General features: G+C 49.5%; 1 protein-coding gene across 2 annotated transcripts in view; it reads left to right on the top strand.

Moving 5' to 3' along the window:
- TMOD1 (tropomodulin 1) overlaps positions 1 to 12,337 on the top strand; it is a 77,259-nt gene that overhangs the window by 38,487 nt on the left and 26,435 nt on the right. For both annotated transcript variants that reach the window (XM_070431116.1, XM_070431115.1), the window contains one exon: positions 7,333 to 7,452. In XM_070431116.1, coding sequence (XP_070287217.1) covers positions 7,333 to 7,452 — 120 coding nt within the window. The remainder of the gene's footprint in view (positions 1 to 7,332; positions 7,453 to 12,337) is intronic.

Raw genomic sequence — 12,337 nt, 5'->3', positions numbered from 1 at the left:
AAAGCCCAGGGTCCATAACGACTGGCCAAAGGCTTGACCAAACACTGGAAGTTAGTTGTCCAGTATGTGGAGGGTTGTCGTGGCAACCCAGCACTGACTGCCACTGGTGCGGGCTCAGTGACCCAGCACTGACTACCAAGGGGGCTGCGGATCAGGCCCAGAGAGAGGCAGGGTCTGATCCACAGCCTCCGTGGCAGCTGTTGATCAGCCGCTGCCTCTCTCTTTCTCTCCGGGCTTCCCCAGCAGCCACGCCTCTGTTTCTCTCCGGGCTCTGCGGGGGCTGCTGATCAGCCCCACCTCTCTGATCAGGCCTGGAGGTGTTGACCGGCATAGAAACCAACCAAATCAGAACCAAATCTGGGTGAACTGTGAGGAGCCAATGGCTGTCTAGGAGGTGGAGCTTTTGACGCTGACTGGCATAGAAACCGATCAATCAGAACCAAATTGGCCGGCAGGGGAGGGCAATTGGGGGCGAGATCAGGCCAGCAGGGGAGGGCAGTTGGGGGCAAGATCAGGCTGGCAGGGGAGAGCAATTAGGGACGATCAGGCAGGCAGGTGGGCAGAGGCAGTTAGGGGTGATCAGGCAGGCAGGCAGAAAAGTTAGGAGCAATCAGGCAGGCAGGCAGGTGAGCGGTTAGTAGCCAGCGGTCCCAGATTGCGAGAGGGATGTCCAACTGTTGGTTTAGGATCGGGCCTAACCCGGCAGTTGGACATCCCCTAAGGGGTCCCCGATTAGAGAGGGTGCAGGCTGGGTTGAGGGAACTCCCCCCCCCCCCCTTCCATGCACGAATTTTGTGCACCGGGCCACTAGTGTTTTTATACAAATCTAGACACTTTTGAAAATGATAGAAGTAATTGTTAATCATGATATCAGCACATGAGACCTAAACAAGGCCCATTCTGTGCAAACTAAGAACAAGAGATACCCTGTCTCCCCTAACCATCCCTGCTTTTTCCCAAAAGTTCCTCTCTTTGGCAAGTGCATTACTCCTTCCTCCATCCGTTCCTCCGTGACGCTGCCCCAGCCTATGGCAAGCCTCCAGGAGTGTCTGAGGAACAGAGAGGCAGTCCTGACCACCCAGCCCTTCGAGGGCTTCCTGTTGTTCTCCAAACCGTTCTACCGCCCTCTTCCCTCATGCCCGCCCTTGCTCAACTCACTGCTTCCCACAGGCCTACTGAGCACCCCTCTACCTCACCACGTGTGCAGGTATTCCTCTTCCCTCTGCCTGGGATGCTGGCCCTGCTGGCTGCCTCTGTGCTGTCTTCCTGCCCTGTCAGAGGCATCATGGTTGGAAATAGCCTGGAGCAGGGTGCATTCGGTTGCCATCCTGGCACTACCACTTCCTAGCTGTGTGAGCTTGCGTAAACTGTTAAACCTGCTGTGCCTTCATTTTTTGGTCTGTAAATGGGGTCACTGAAAATAATATTACCAGTCATGAGGACTGAGGTAAGATATGTAGCACCCAGCCCATAGTGAGTGTTATGCAAGTATTAGCTATGAGTACCCTTTCGGTCTCAACTGTCCTGACCCCTCCTTCAGGGAAGCCTTTCCTGTCTCCTGGGTTCAGGACGTGCAGTCCCTTCAGCTCCCCCTTGGTAATTCTCCACCTCGGGGGCCTGTGGGCTTCCTTCATAGCAGTTCCCACGCTATCATAATCTCTGTATCATTTGTCTCTCTCACTGGCCTGTAAGCCCCATGAGGGCAGGGACTCTGGCTGTTTTTGCTCACATGATACTCTCAGCACCCGGTGCAGGGCCTGGTGTACAGTAGGGCTCAGTAGAGAGTTGGTGAATGAGTGAATGAGTTCAAATTAAATAAATGCATAATGCCTGGTGGCTCAGTTGGTTGGAGCGTCATCCTGTGCACTGAAAGGTTACAGGTTCGATCCCCAGTCAGGGTGTGTACGGGAGGCAACTGATTGATGTTTCTCTCTCTCTCTGAAATTAATAAAAACATATTTTTTTAAAAAAAGAATATAAACCCCATGAGTACAAGGACCACATCTATCTGGTTCGTTGCAACCACATCTAACAAACCCTAGCACATAGTAGACACCCAATATATATTTCTTAAATTAATTGGTTAATTGTGTAATTAATTGTTTAGTCTCTTTCATTCTCCCCACCCCCAAGAATGTAAGTGAGATGAGCCTCGGGTCCAGGTCCGTGGCTATTGGCTCTGTATCCCTGTTGAATTGGCACAATACCCTGCAGAGTATCTGCTGGATGAATAATAAAATGAAAAGGGCAGCAGGAGTCGACACGGTGGGGAGGACGTTGAGCCATCCCAAACCCTGGCGTTGGAGCTCAGACCAAATTTTATTGAAAACTTGGAGGGTCAGGGAACCCCAGAAGGAGGCCTGTGTGGCCTGGAAGGTGGCGGCAGGGCAAGGGGTGGGAATGACTGGGACCTTGACCTGAAGGGCTGGGTGTGCCCTGCTGAGAATGTGGCACGAGATGTTCTTAAGCAAGGCACTTGTGCCATGAGGAGTGGTTTCAGCACAGCAGAGAAAGAGAACAGAATCTCTGGATTTCATGGCCCTAAAACAGTGTCCCACCCACACATTTGCAAAACGAGGAAACCGAGGCTGTGAGAGGGTCGGCAGCAGGCCTGGTGGACGGCTGGTGAGTCCTTGCTGGCGTCCACTTGCTCAGGCACCCATCACTCTCCCAGGGGAGGAGCTGCGGATGGGATGGTGTGGGGAAGGGGATCTGGGCGGCACACAACCAATCCTGCCGCTCCAGAGGATGCCAGTCTGGCTGGAGCCTGGCACAGTGCTCTCGGCTCCCAGAGCCTGACTGCTTTCGTGAAAAACCAGGCCGACCCGAAGAGGGTCTCTGGAATTTATTCTATTGCCGTATAATGACAAGCTTAAAAGGTTCATCGTCATCACTGTCACCCCCACCATCATGTCATCTCCATAAAGTATTTCCTGGTGATTGTTGGAGTCCTTGTAGGTTGAATAAGTGGGGGTCTCAACAGAGAGTGTGGGGAAGACCTTCCATCTCCAACAGCCAGACGTGGGGCCATTCAGTCCTGCCCTGGCTGAGCGTTCGCCCACGCTGGGCCTAGAGCTGGCTAGGCTGAGGCGAAACAACACCCCAGTACGTAAGACCCAACAGAATGTGGTAGGAGCCTTACACTGGTGCAAAACCCTGAGGAATGTGAACTTCAGTCACGCTGACTCAGGCAGGGGTCAGAATAAAATATCCATGCAGAATATTTTCCTTAGAATTAGATTTGTTTGGCTATATGTGCTAGGGGGAAAAGTAAAATAAGAGAGCTTAAGCAAAGTGGAGTTTAATTTTCTTTCACTTACAAGAGTTGCAGGGTTAGGCAGTCCAGGGCTAGTAAGGCATCTTGCCTAGTATTAGGAATCAACACCCTTTCCGGTTTATTATTATTATTATTATTTTAATCCTCACCCAAGGATATTTTTCCATTGATTTTTAGAGAGAGTGGGAGAGGGAAAGACAGAGAGAAATATCAATGTGAGAGAAGGACATCGATTGGTTGCCTCCTGCACGAGCCCCGACCAGGGCCCAGGCCAGGGAGGAGCCTGCAACCGAGGTACGTGCCTTTACCGGAATAGAACCTGGGATCCTTTGGTCTGCAGGCCAACGCTCTATCCACTGAGCCAAACCAGCTAGGGCCACCCTTTCCAGTTTTTTAATCTTTCATTCCTGCAATATGTTCTTGTCCTCATGGCCCTTCTGGTTGCTTGAAGCTCCAGTCATCACACCCACATGCAATTAGTAAGATGAAGGAAGGGAAGAAGTCTGAATCCTTCTTGTACCTCTGGGAGGCACCTGCTGTAGGAGCTAGGAAACCATAGGTCTTAACTATTTATTGAGTTTCATCCTAGCATTGTATCCGTCATTTTCACAGTTGATTTCCATTTTAGCCCCTTTGTCTCCTTTGTATGTTTTGCCCTTTTCCAGATCCAACTCTGGATACATTCCCCCCCAGATGATTTTGTTGTGTATTGGCCATTGCTGTGAACAATTTAAACAATAAAAGTAACTCAAAGTAATTTCCTCCACTGAGAGATAGACACTGATCCCATTTTAGTGAATATTCTTCTGGACATTTCTCTCTGCACCTTCTACCCCTTCCCACCTCTACCATTACCACCCTGGTCCAAGTCACCCTCATCTCTCACCTGGACGATGGCAGGAGCCTCCTAACTATCTCCCGGCTTCCATCCTCGCCTGCTTCAGGCTATTCTCAGTCAGTCATGAAAGTGAGCAGGTTTTTTTAAAATTGAGGTAATAGTCACATAACATGAAATTGACCATTTTAAAGTGACGGATTCAGTGGCGTTTAGTACATTCGTAATGTTGTGCAACCACCATCTCTGTCTAGATCGAAAACACTTTCCTCACTCCAAAATAAAACCCTGTACCACATCGGCCGTTACTCCCATTCTCCCCTCCCCCCAGCCCCCGGCGGCCACCAGTGTGTTTCTATGGATTTATCTATTCTGGATATTTCCTATAAATTAAATCACATAATGTGTGACTTTGTGTGTCTGGCTTCTTCCGCTTAGCATCTTGTTTTTGAGAGTTATTCATTCCCTTTTATGACTGAATAATATTCTGTAGTTTGTTTAACCGCCCATCCAGTGATGAATTTTTTGGTTGTTTCCACTTTTTGGCTACTGTGATTAGTGCTGTTATGAACATTTATGTCTGTTTTCAGTTCTTTTTGTTGGATCATATGGGGGGAAAAAGTTTTTTGAAGAACTAAAAAACTTTTCCAAAGCAACTTCACCATTTTACATTCCCACCAGCAATATACAAGGGTTCCACTTTCTCCACTTCCTTGCCAACCCTTGTTTTTTTGGTTTTTACGATAGCCATCCTCATGGGTGTGAGGTGGTATCATTGCAATTTCGGCTTGCATTTCCCTAATGACTAAGGATGTTGAGCATCTTTTCACATGTTGTTCGTCATATGTATATACTCTTTGGAAAAATGTCTAAAAATCCTTTGCCCATTTTAAAATTGGGTTTTGTTGTTCTTGTTGAGTTGTTAAAGTTCTTTAATATAGTCTGCATATTAGACCCCATCAAATATGTGACTGTGAATATTTTCTCCCATTGTGTATGTTGTCTTTTCACTTTATTGATAATATTCTTTAATGCACAAAAGTTTTAAAGTTTTTAGTTTTATTGATTTTTAGAGAGAGAGGAAGGGAGAAGAAGAATAGAGAAATAGAAACATCAGTGAGAGAGAAACATCATTGATCGGCTGCCTCCTGCATGCCCCCTACTGGGAATTGAGCCTGCAATCCAGGCATATGCCTGACTGGGAATCGAATCAGTGACCTCTTGGTTCCTGCGTTGATGCTCAACCCCTGAGCCTCACCAACCGGGCAAAGTTTTAAATTTTTATGAAGTCCAATGGATCTATGTTTTCATGTCTAAGAATACATTGTCATGTCTAAGAATACATTGCCAAATCTAAGGTCATGAAGATTTACGTCTTTTCTTTTAAGAGTTTTATAGTTTTAGCCATTATGTTGAAGTCACTGATTTATTTTCATTTATTTGTATAGATGCTATGAGATAGGGGTCCAACTTCACCCTTTTGCATGTGGATCTCCAGTTGTCCCAGCACAACTTCTTATTTAAAAAAATATTTTTTTATTGACTTCAGAGAGGAAGGGAGAGAGAGATAGAAACATCAATAATGAGAGAGAATCATTGATTGTCTGCCTCCTGCATGCCCCCCACTGGGGATTGAGCCCACAATCCAGGCATGTGCCCTGACCAGGAATAGAACCATGATCTCCTGGTTCATAGGTCGACGCTCAACCACTGAGCCACCAGAAGGGCCATCACAACTTCTTGAAGAAACTATTCCCTTTTTCATTGAATGGACTTGGCACCCCAAAATAAATTTGCCATAGATCTATGTATGGGTTTATTTCTGGACTCTTAGTTCTATCCATTGTTTCTATATTTATCCTCATGTCAATGCCACCCTTCTTTATGTTGTAATAAGTTTTTAAATCAGGACATCTAAGTCCTCCAAATTCATTCTTTATTGAGATTGTTTTGGCTATTTGGTGCCTCTAGCAATTTTATATAAATTTGAGGATTGGCTTTTTCATTTCTGAAAAAAAAAGCCATTGGAATTTTGATAAAATTGCATTATATCTGTAGATTATTTGGACATTATTGCCATTTTAATATGGTTTTCCAGTCCATGAACTCGGGATTATTTTTATTCATGTATGTCATTTTTAATTCCTTTCAGCAATGATTTGTAGTGTTCCATGCACAAGTCTTTCACCTCCTTGGTTAAATTTATTTCTCACTATTTTTTTCCCCCTTGGATGCTATTACAGATGAAACTAGAGGCTCAGTGCACAAAATTTGTGCCCTGGAGGGGGGGTTCCCTCAGCCTGGCCTACACCCTGACCACCTTCCTGAAGGAGCAGTGCCCCTCACTCACACCCAGCCTAGAACTTCCTAATCATTTCCTCTGCTTTATATTTCCCCATAATATCCTCTAATAGCTTTACATGCTTGTTTATTACCTGTCTCCTTTCACTAAATTGTAAATTGTTCATTGTTAGTCCTCTAGCCCCTAGAAAGGTGCCTAGCACATAGGAAACACTCAGTAACTATCTATGTAATTTTTCATGCTTGGAATTAAATTATTCATGCTATTTTGTAAACTGGCTTTTGCCACCTTTTGTCTTGGCATTTTCCTTCTTAGTAAGTAGAGAGCCCCATCCTTTGTAAGAACTGCTGGGACTCCATCGCATGGATGCCCCAGGATTTCTCCAGCGGTCCCTCTGGGTGGACACTGCAGTGACCATCCTTGTGCGCCTCTTTGCTCCTCATTCAGTTCTGAGTCTGACACTTTAAAAATATCACATCCCATGAGGCAAGGAGACATTTCTTGCTCCCTAGTCCTCTTTTAATAATCTGAGCATATTTTATTTATTTTGTTTAGAAATGTTTCTAAATTTTTCTCTCCTATGAGAACGCTTAGTTAGGATATCCCAGACACTGGCATTCGACTTTTTAAAAAATCTTTTTTCTACTTACAGGTCATTTAAATTAATGACCCATGTTTTCAATAGCAAACAGTCTAGTTTGACCAAGCTATAAAGGTGTACTTTTCAAAATGAAAGGTTCTTTGTGGGAGATCTTCCATTCCTGTTCTTGGGGAAGTTTGCACTGGTCCCCAGAGGGGAAAACCTCAAGGGACTCTCAGCATGAAGGGATCACAGTGATGGGGAAGGCCCAGGGTTGCCGGAGGCTACCGGTGCTGCCGTACTTGCCCGCCCTGTAACGGACACTCATGTGTTTGCAGGAAAGGTCTGGGTCCCCAAGCAGAAGCCGATGGATCCTGTGCTGGAAAGTGTGACACTGGAGCCAGAGCTGGAGGAGGCCTTGGCGAACGCCTCCGACGCGGAGCTCTGTGACATCGCAGGTGAGAGGCGCTCCACACGCTCCCATGTCCTCCAGAAGGACTTGACCTGCGTCTGCAGGGAGCCGTGGGTGGTTTACTTCAACATTAACAGCCTCTCTCTCTCTAACAAGGGCTAGAGAAGACCAAGAATATTAAAACTGAGGTCCATCATCAAAAACCAAAATGAGGAAAATAGAACCACCTACACTCATTACACTATGGAAGCATCTGTTGTTGCCATGCATGGGCCCTGATGCCATCGGCATCAAATCCTGCCCATGCCACCTGGGAAGAGAGAATGGGGGGCAGACAGGACTGTGGGCGTCTCAGGCTTGGGCGGTTCACAAGGGCTGGAGCAAAGCCATCTGATTTTACCACTTTGCACCTTCAGAAAACTCCCATCTCGTATTTGCACAACACTCTCCCTCTTCCTGTGTATTTCCTCGTGATCTTCCCAAATAGCCCCTAAAACTCCAGCAGGTGGCCTGATCTTCAGAGCCCTTCCCCACCTCAGCATCTCTCCTTTCTATGGTCTAGTCTCTGCCCCGCATGCCCACCAAGAGTCAGATCTGGCCACACCAAACAGTCCCCATGCGTGTGTGTCCCCGCCCCCCACCCAGCATTGTACTGTGCTCCCTGGCCGGTGGGTGGGTGGTCTTTTGATTCTGCAGATTTGGGGGCTATTAACCATCACCCAGATGATGACAGGAGGGTGGGTGGGGCGGGGAGAGACTCAGACAAGTGGGAAGGGAAGAGGAAAGATGGGGTTGAGTCTGCCTGGCTGAGGTTGAGGAGGAGTCAAGGAAGGTTCCAGATTGCCAGCTCCAGAGAGTATGTGGCTGTTGGGGCCATTAATGAGCATAGGTATAGTAGTCTGCTTGGGCTGCCATAACAAAATGCCCCAGACTGGGCGGCTTCAACAACAGAAATTTATTGTCTCATGGTCTGGGAGTCAGAAGCTCAAGGTGGCAGCAGGTTTGATTTCTCCTGAGCCCTCTCTCATTGGCTTGTCAGTAGCCACCTCTCACTGTGTCCCTCTATGCTGTGTCCCCTGGTGTGGGGTGACTCCTAATCTTTTCTTCTGAAGACACCAGTCGGATTAGATTGGGGCCCACCCTAAAAGCCTCCTTGTAACTTAATCACCTTCTTAAAGCCCTTATCTCCAAATACAGTTATAAATTCTAAGGTCCTGGGGATCAGGACATGAACCTTGGGGTTTTGGAGGGACACAATTCAGCCCACACCAGTGGGAGAGGAGCAGGCTCAGGGGAAATGCTGAGTTCAGTTTGAGACCTTTAGAGTTCAAAGTGCCTAAGGGCCACCCAGGCGGGAACAGTTGTCGGTGAAAGTCTTGAATTCTGCAAGGGATCCACCTGCAGCCCTTGTGGCAGCATTAGCATAGTCATGTGGGCATCGTTAGCTGTCAAGCTCCAGGCAGAGGGCTTGACAGGAGTGGGGCCTGGGGCTCTGCAGGCAAGTGTCCTGGCTCCGGTAGAAGCCTGTGAGAGGTGAGGGCCAGTTAGCCACAAATGGGCTGGGAGCCGATGGTCAAATCACAATGGACAGAACCTAATGCAAGAGCTAGGGAGACAGAGGAGGGTTGGGGCTGGCCTGAGACGCAGAGGTACGTGAGGCCGGAGGCCAGGTGAGGCCACCCGTGCTGGGGGACTTGGTCTCCTGCCTCATCACATCCTCTGGCTTCTCGTGGGAGCTGTGCATGGGTGCTGGTGGCATTTGTTGCAGAGGATTGAAGTGGGAAAGGGGGCGGCTGTCACCTACAGTGGAACCATGTGGGGCGGGACAGTGGGAAGACTCCAACATGCAGGAGGGGTGACCTCGGGTGCTGGTGGCCAAAGCCAGGTTGCAGGGACCAAGTGGCGAATGCAGAAAGCCAGTGTGTAGACTGTGAGTCCAAAACACCCTTTCCTCAGCAGGCAGGGAATTTGGGAAAGACCAAAGGGCAGTGGCTTGAAGGGTGTCAGGGCCGAGAGAGAGAGGTTTCCAGTCCACTATGAAATACAGAAGCAGTGAGCACCCATCCTGCCCTGATGGGAACGGAACACTTAACTCAGAAAACGTAACTGGTTTGCTTTAAAGTTCAGGTTTGGTTTTGTCAAAACCACACAAGTCATATTAGATCCACATCGTGCTCACATATTTCGACCGAACCGTTTCCCTGGTCGGGGGTCCCCTTGACTCCCGGTTCATCTGTGCAGCAGGGAGGTGGGTGGCTGACACCCTGTGCAGCACCTCCACGCTGACTCACGCTGGAGCTGTTTTTATCCTGGTCCTTCTCCCCCGATCACCCTCCGTGACATCACCCACCTCATTAGTCAGCTCAGAGGGATTATCAAATGACTCCACTGTCAGAACCGCCAGCTTCTGTGCCAAAATAGAACTGCAATATTGGGCTGAGTTTCTGTGTTGATTTCTTGAAACTATGTGTCTTTATTTTTGTTGGTGTGGCTCATTATTATTATCTGTTCATGATACCATACCCTTCCCATGTCCAGAAAGGAGGCGGGGGCGGGGGGGTGGGCTGTAAGTCAGCGCGGGTGCTCACTGGCTCAGTGTGGGTGCCTGTCATTGTGTATCAGCCATTTGAAGGTGACAGTGTCTCGGGGGAAGGAGGGCCTGAACATTTGCTGACCTCCAACTCCGTCCCAGGTGCGCTGGGAATTGCTTCCAATGCCTTGCTGTTTGTTTATTGATTACAACACCCCTGTGAAGTAAGACTCATTGTGCCCATTTTACAGATGGAGAAAGTAGGCACCGTGAGGTTAAATGCCTTGCCCGTGGGCTTGGAACCCAGGCAGCTTGGTGCGATGGCCCACTCGCATCATCACCAACTGGTGCAGCCTGGATAAAGCCCTCCGGGTTGGGGGGCTGGTGGACACAGACGGTGGGTGAGAGGGGGTGCCAAGTCTCCTGGAGTGGCTGGGGGAGGATGGGGCCACAGTAGGAATGGCTCTGTTTGTTTGTTTAATCCTCACCCAAGGATATTTTTCCATTGATTTTTAGAGAGTGGAAGAGACAAGGAAAGAAAGAGAAATATCAATGTGAGAGATATCGGTTGCCTCCTGCAAGAGCCTGACCAGGGCCCAGGCCAGGGAGAAGCCTGCAACCAAGGCACATGCCCTTGACCAGAATCGAACTTGGGACCCTTTGGTCCACAGGCCAAAACTCTATCCACTGAGCCAAACCGGCTAGGGCAAGAAAGGCTCTGGATGCCACATTAGGGCGCTGACACCTGGGACTAGGGGAATGTTGGAGAAGCAGATGAAAGCAGGGGTGTAGGCAGAGAGGCAGTGGTGTTTAGAGGATGGGGGCGGGGGGGGGGGGGGGGCGGGGTTATAGAAGGCAGGCCCCAGGTAAGGCCCCAGGTAAGGCCCTAGGTAAGGCCGATGGCCAGGTGGAGCCATGGGACTGCATAAGAGGTGGCTCCACCGAGAGACCAGCTATTCCTAGTGCTGGACCAGAGGCCAAAATTTCAAAAGTGCTGCAAGAGATGGAGGCAGAGCCGCCTACGCTAACACTAAGGCCAGTGGGAAATGGCAAGGGAGAGTGAGTGTCGCAAAGGAAAAGGACGGTACAGGAGGGGGCTGGGCTGGGCTGGGGCGCTAAGGCCAGAGACAAGCTGATCCTGAGGAGGAAGGGTGGGGTGAACAGGGGAGCGGGGCGGAGGCGGCCCGCTGAGCCGCTTGCTTTGCAGATGCACATGCACAGGCTTGGTACTTGGTGATGAGAGGAACAGGCGGGACCCCCAGCGGGCGGCACATTGACTCGGGTGTGACACAGGTCAGGCAGGGCCTGTGAATGCTCATGTATTCACTTGTTTTCATGTTTGTGCGTCATTCATTCACTCATGGAGTCACGTGCATTATTGAGCTCCTACCGTATGAATGAATCAGATCCAGTCCCGGCCCTTGGCGGGCCCAGGATGTGATGAGGACAGAGCAGAAGCATGTCAATTTCAACATGAAAAGCGTCCTCAACATGAAAAGGGTGGGGAACAGATGCCTCTGACAGGACTGAATTCTTGGCGTGTGGCCTTGGGCTGTGGCTTGGGGGCCACTGGGAGTCACCTGCAAGCACTTGGCATTATCAGTGCCTCCCCTCCTCAGTTAGGGATGCGATCCTGGCTTGCCTTTGGGGACCCTTCAGATGGGACGGACCCAGAAGGAATTTGGATAGGGGGACTCGTCCTTCAGAAGGGCCAACTCCAGGCAACCCCAAGGGCAGTTGGCACCCCCTGGCTCTTGTGACTCTCAGAGGCAGTCTTGGGCAGCCCCTGCCCCAGCTTCTGGTGCTCTAGGAGAGGCAGGGTGCGGGCATGCAGCTGCGCCCGGTCCTGGGCCGGAGCCAGCTTCTCCCACCTGTTCCTAGGATGCCTGCGTCTGCCCTGCACCAGCCTGAGCCGTGGGCCGCTGGCGAGGCCAGGGATGTGTGCCGCTATCTCTCTGCACCCTTAGTGGAATGACGATTATGAACTGAGTGAACCCGGCCAAGGCAGAGAGAGGAAGGAGAACTTGATGTTCTTTTTCAGAGTTCAAAAATAGTCCTTTTTGAGTTTTGAGGAAGATTTGACTTATTTTTAAAAAAACCACATTCCCCCGTGCTAAATCCAGCCTTGCCAATATCTACCAGGAACAAAGCAGCAGGCAATGTTGATGTGCTGTTTTCCTTCATCACTCACACCTCCCTCTCCTCCCTTTCCCCTCCCTCCCCCCCTCCCTCCCTCCCACCGTACTTCTTCCCTCTCCCCTCCCTCCCTCCTTCCTCCCTCCTTTTTTCTCTCCCTCCTCCCCTCCCTCTCTCCTCCCCTCCCTGCCTTTTTCCTTCCTTTCTTCTTTCTTTCCTTCCTTCCTTTGTTTTTTTTCTCTCTTGGATCCCAACTTTCCTCAGA

Source organism: Myotis yumanensis, unplaced genomic scaffold (assembly GCF_028538775.1).
Source record: "Myotis yumanensis isolate MYYU_CA2020_CCGP unplaced genomic scaffold, mMyoYum1.0.hap1 SCAF_12, whole genome shotgun sequence".
Lineage (NCBI taxonomy): Eukaryota > Metazoa > Chordata > Mammalia > Chiroptera > Vespertilionidae > Myotis > Myotis yumanensis.
The sequence above is the reverse complement of the archived record's forward strand: the minus strand, read 5'-3'. Positions and strand labels throughout refer to the sequence as shown.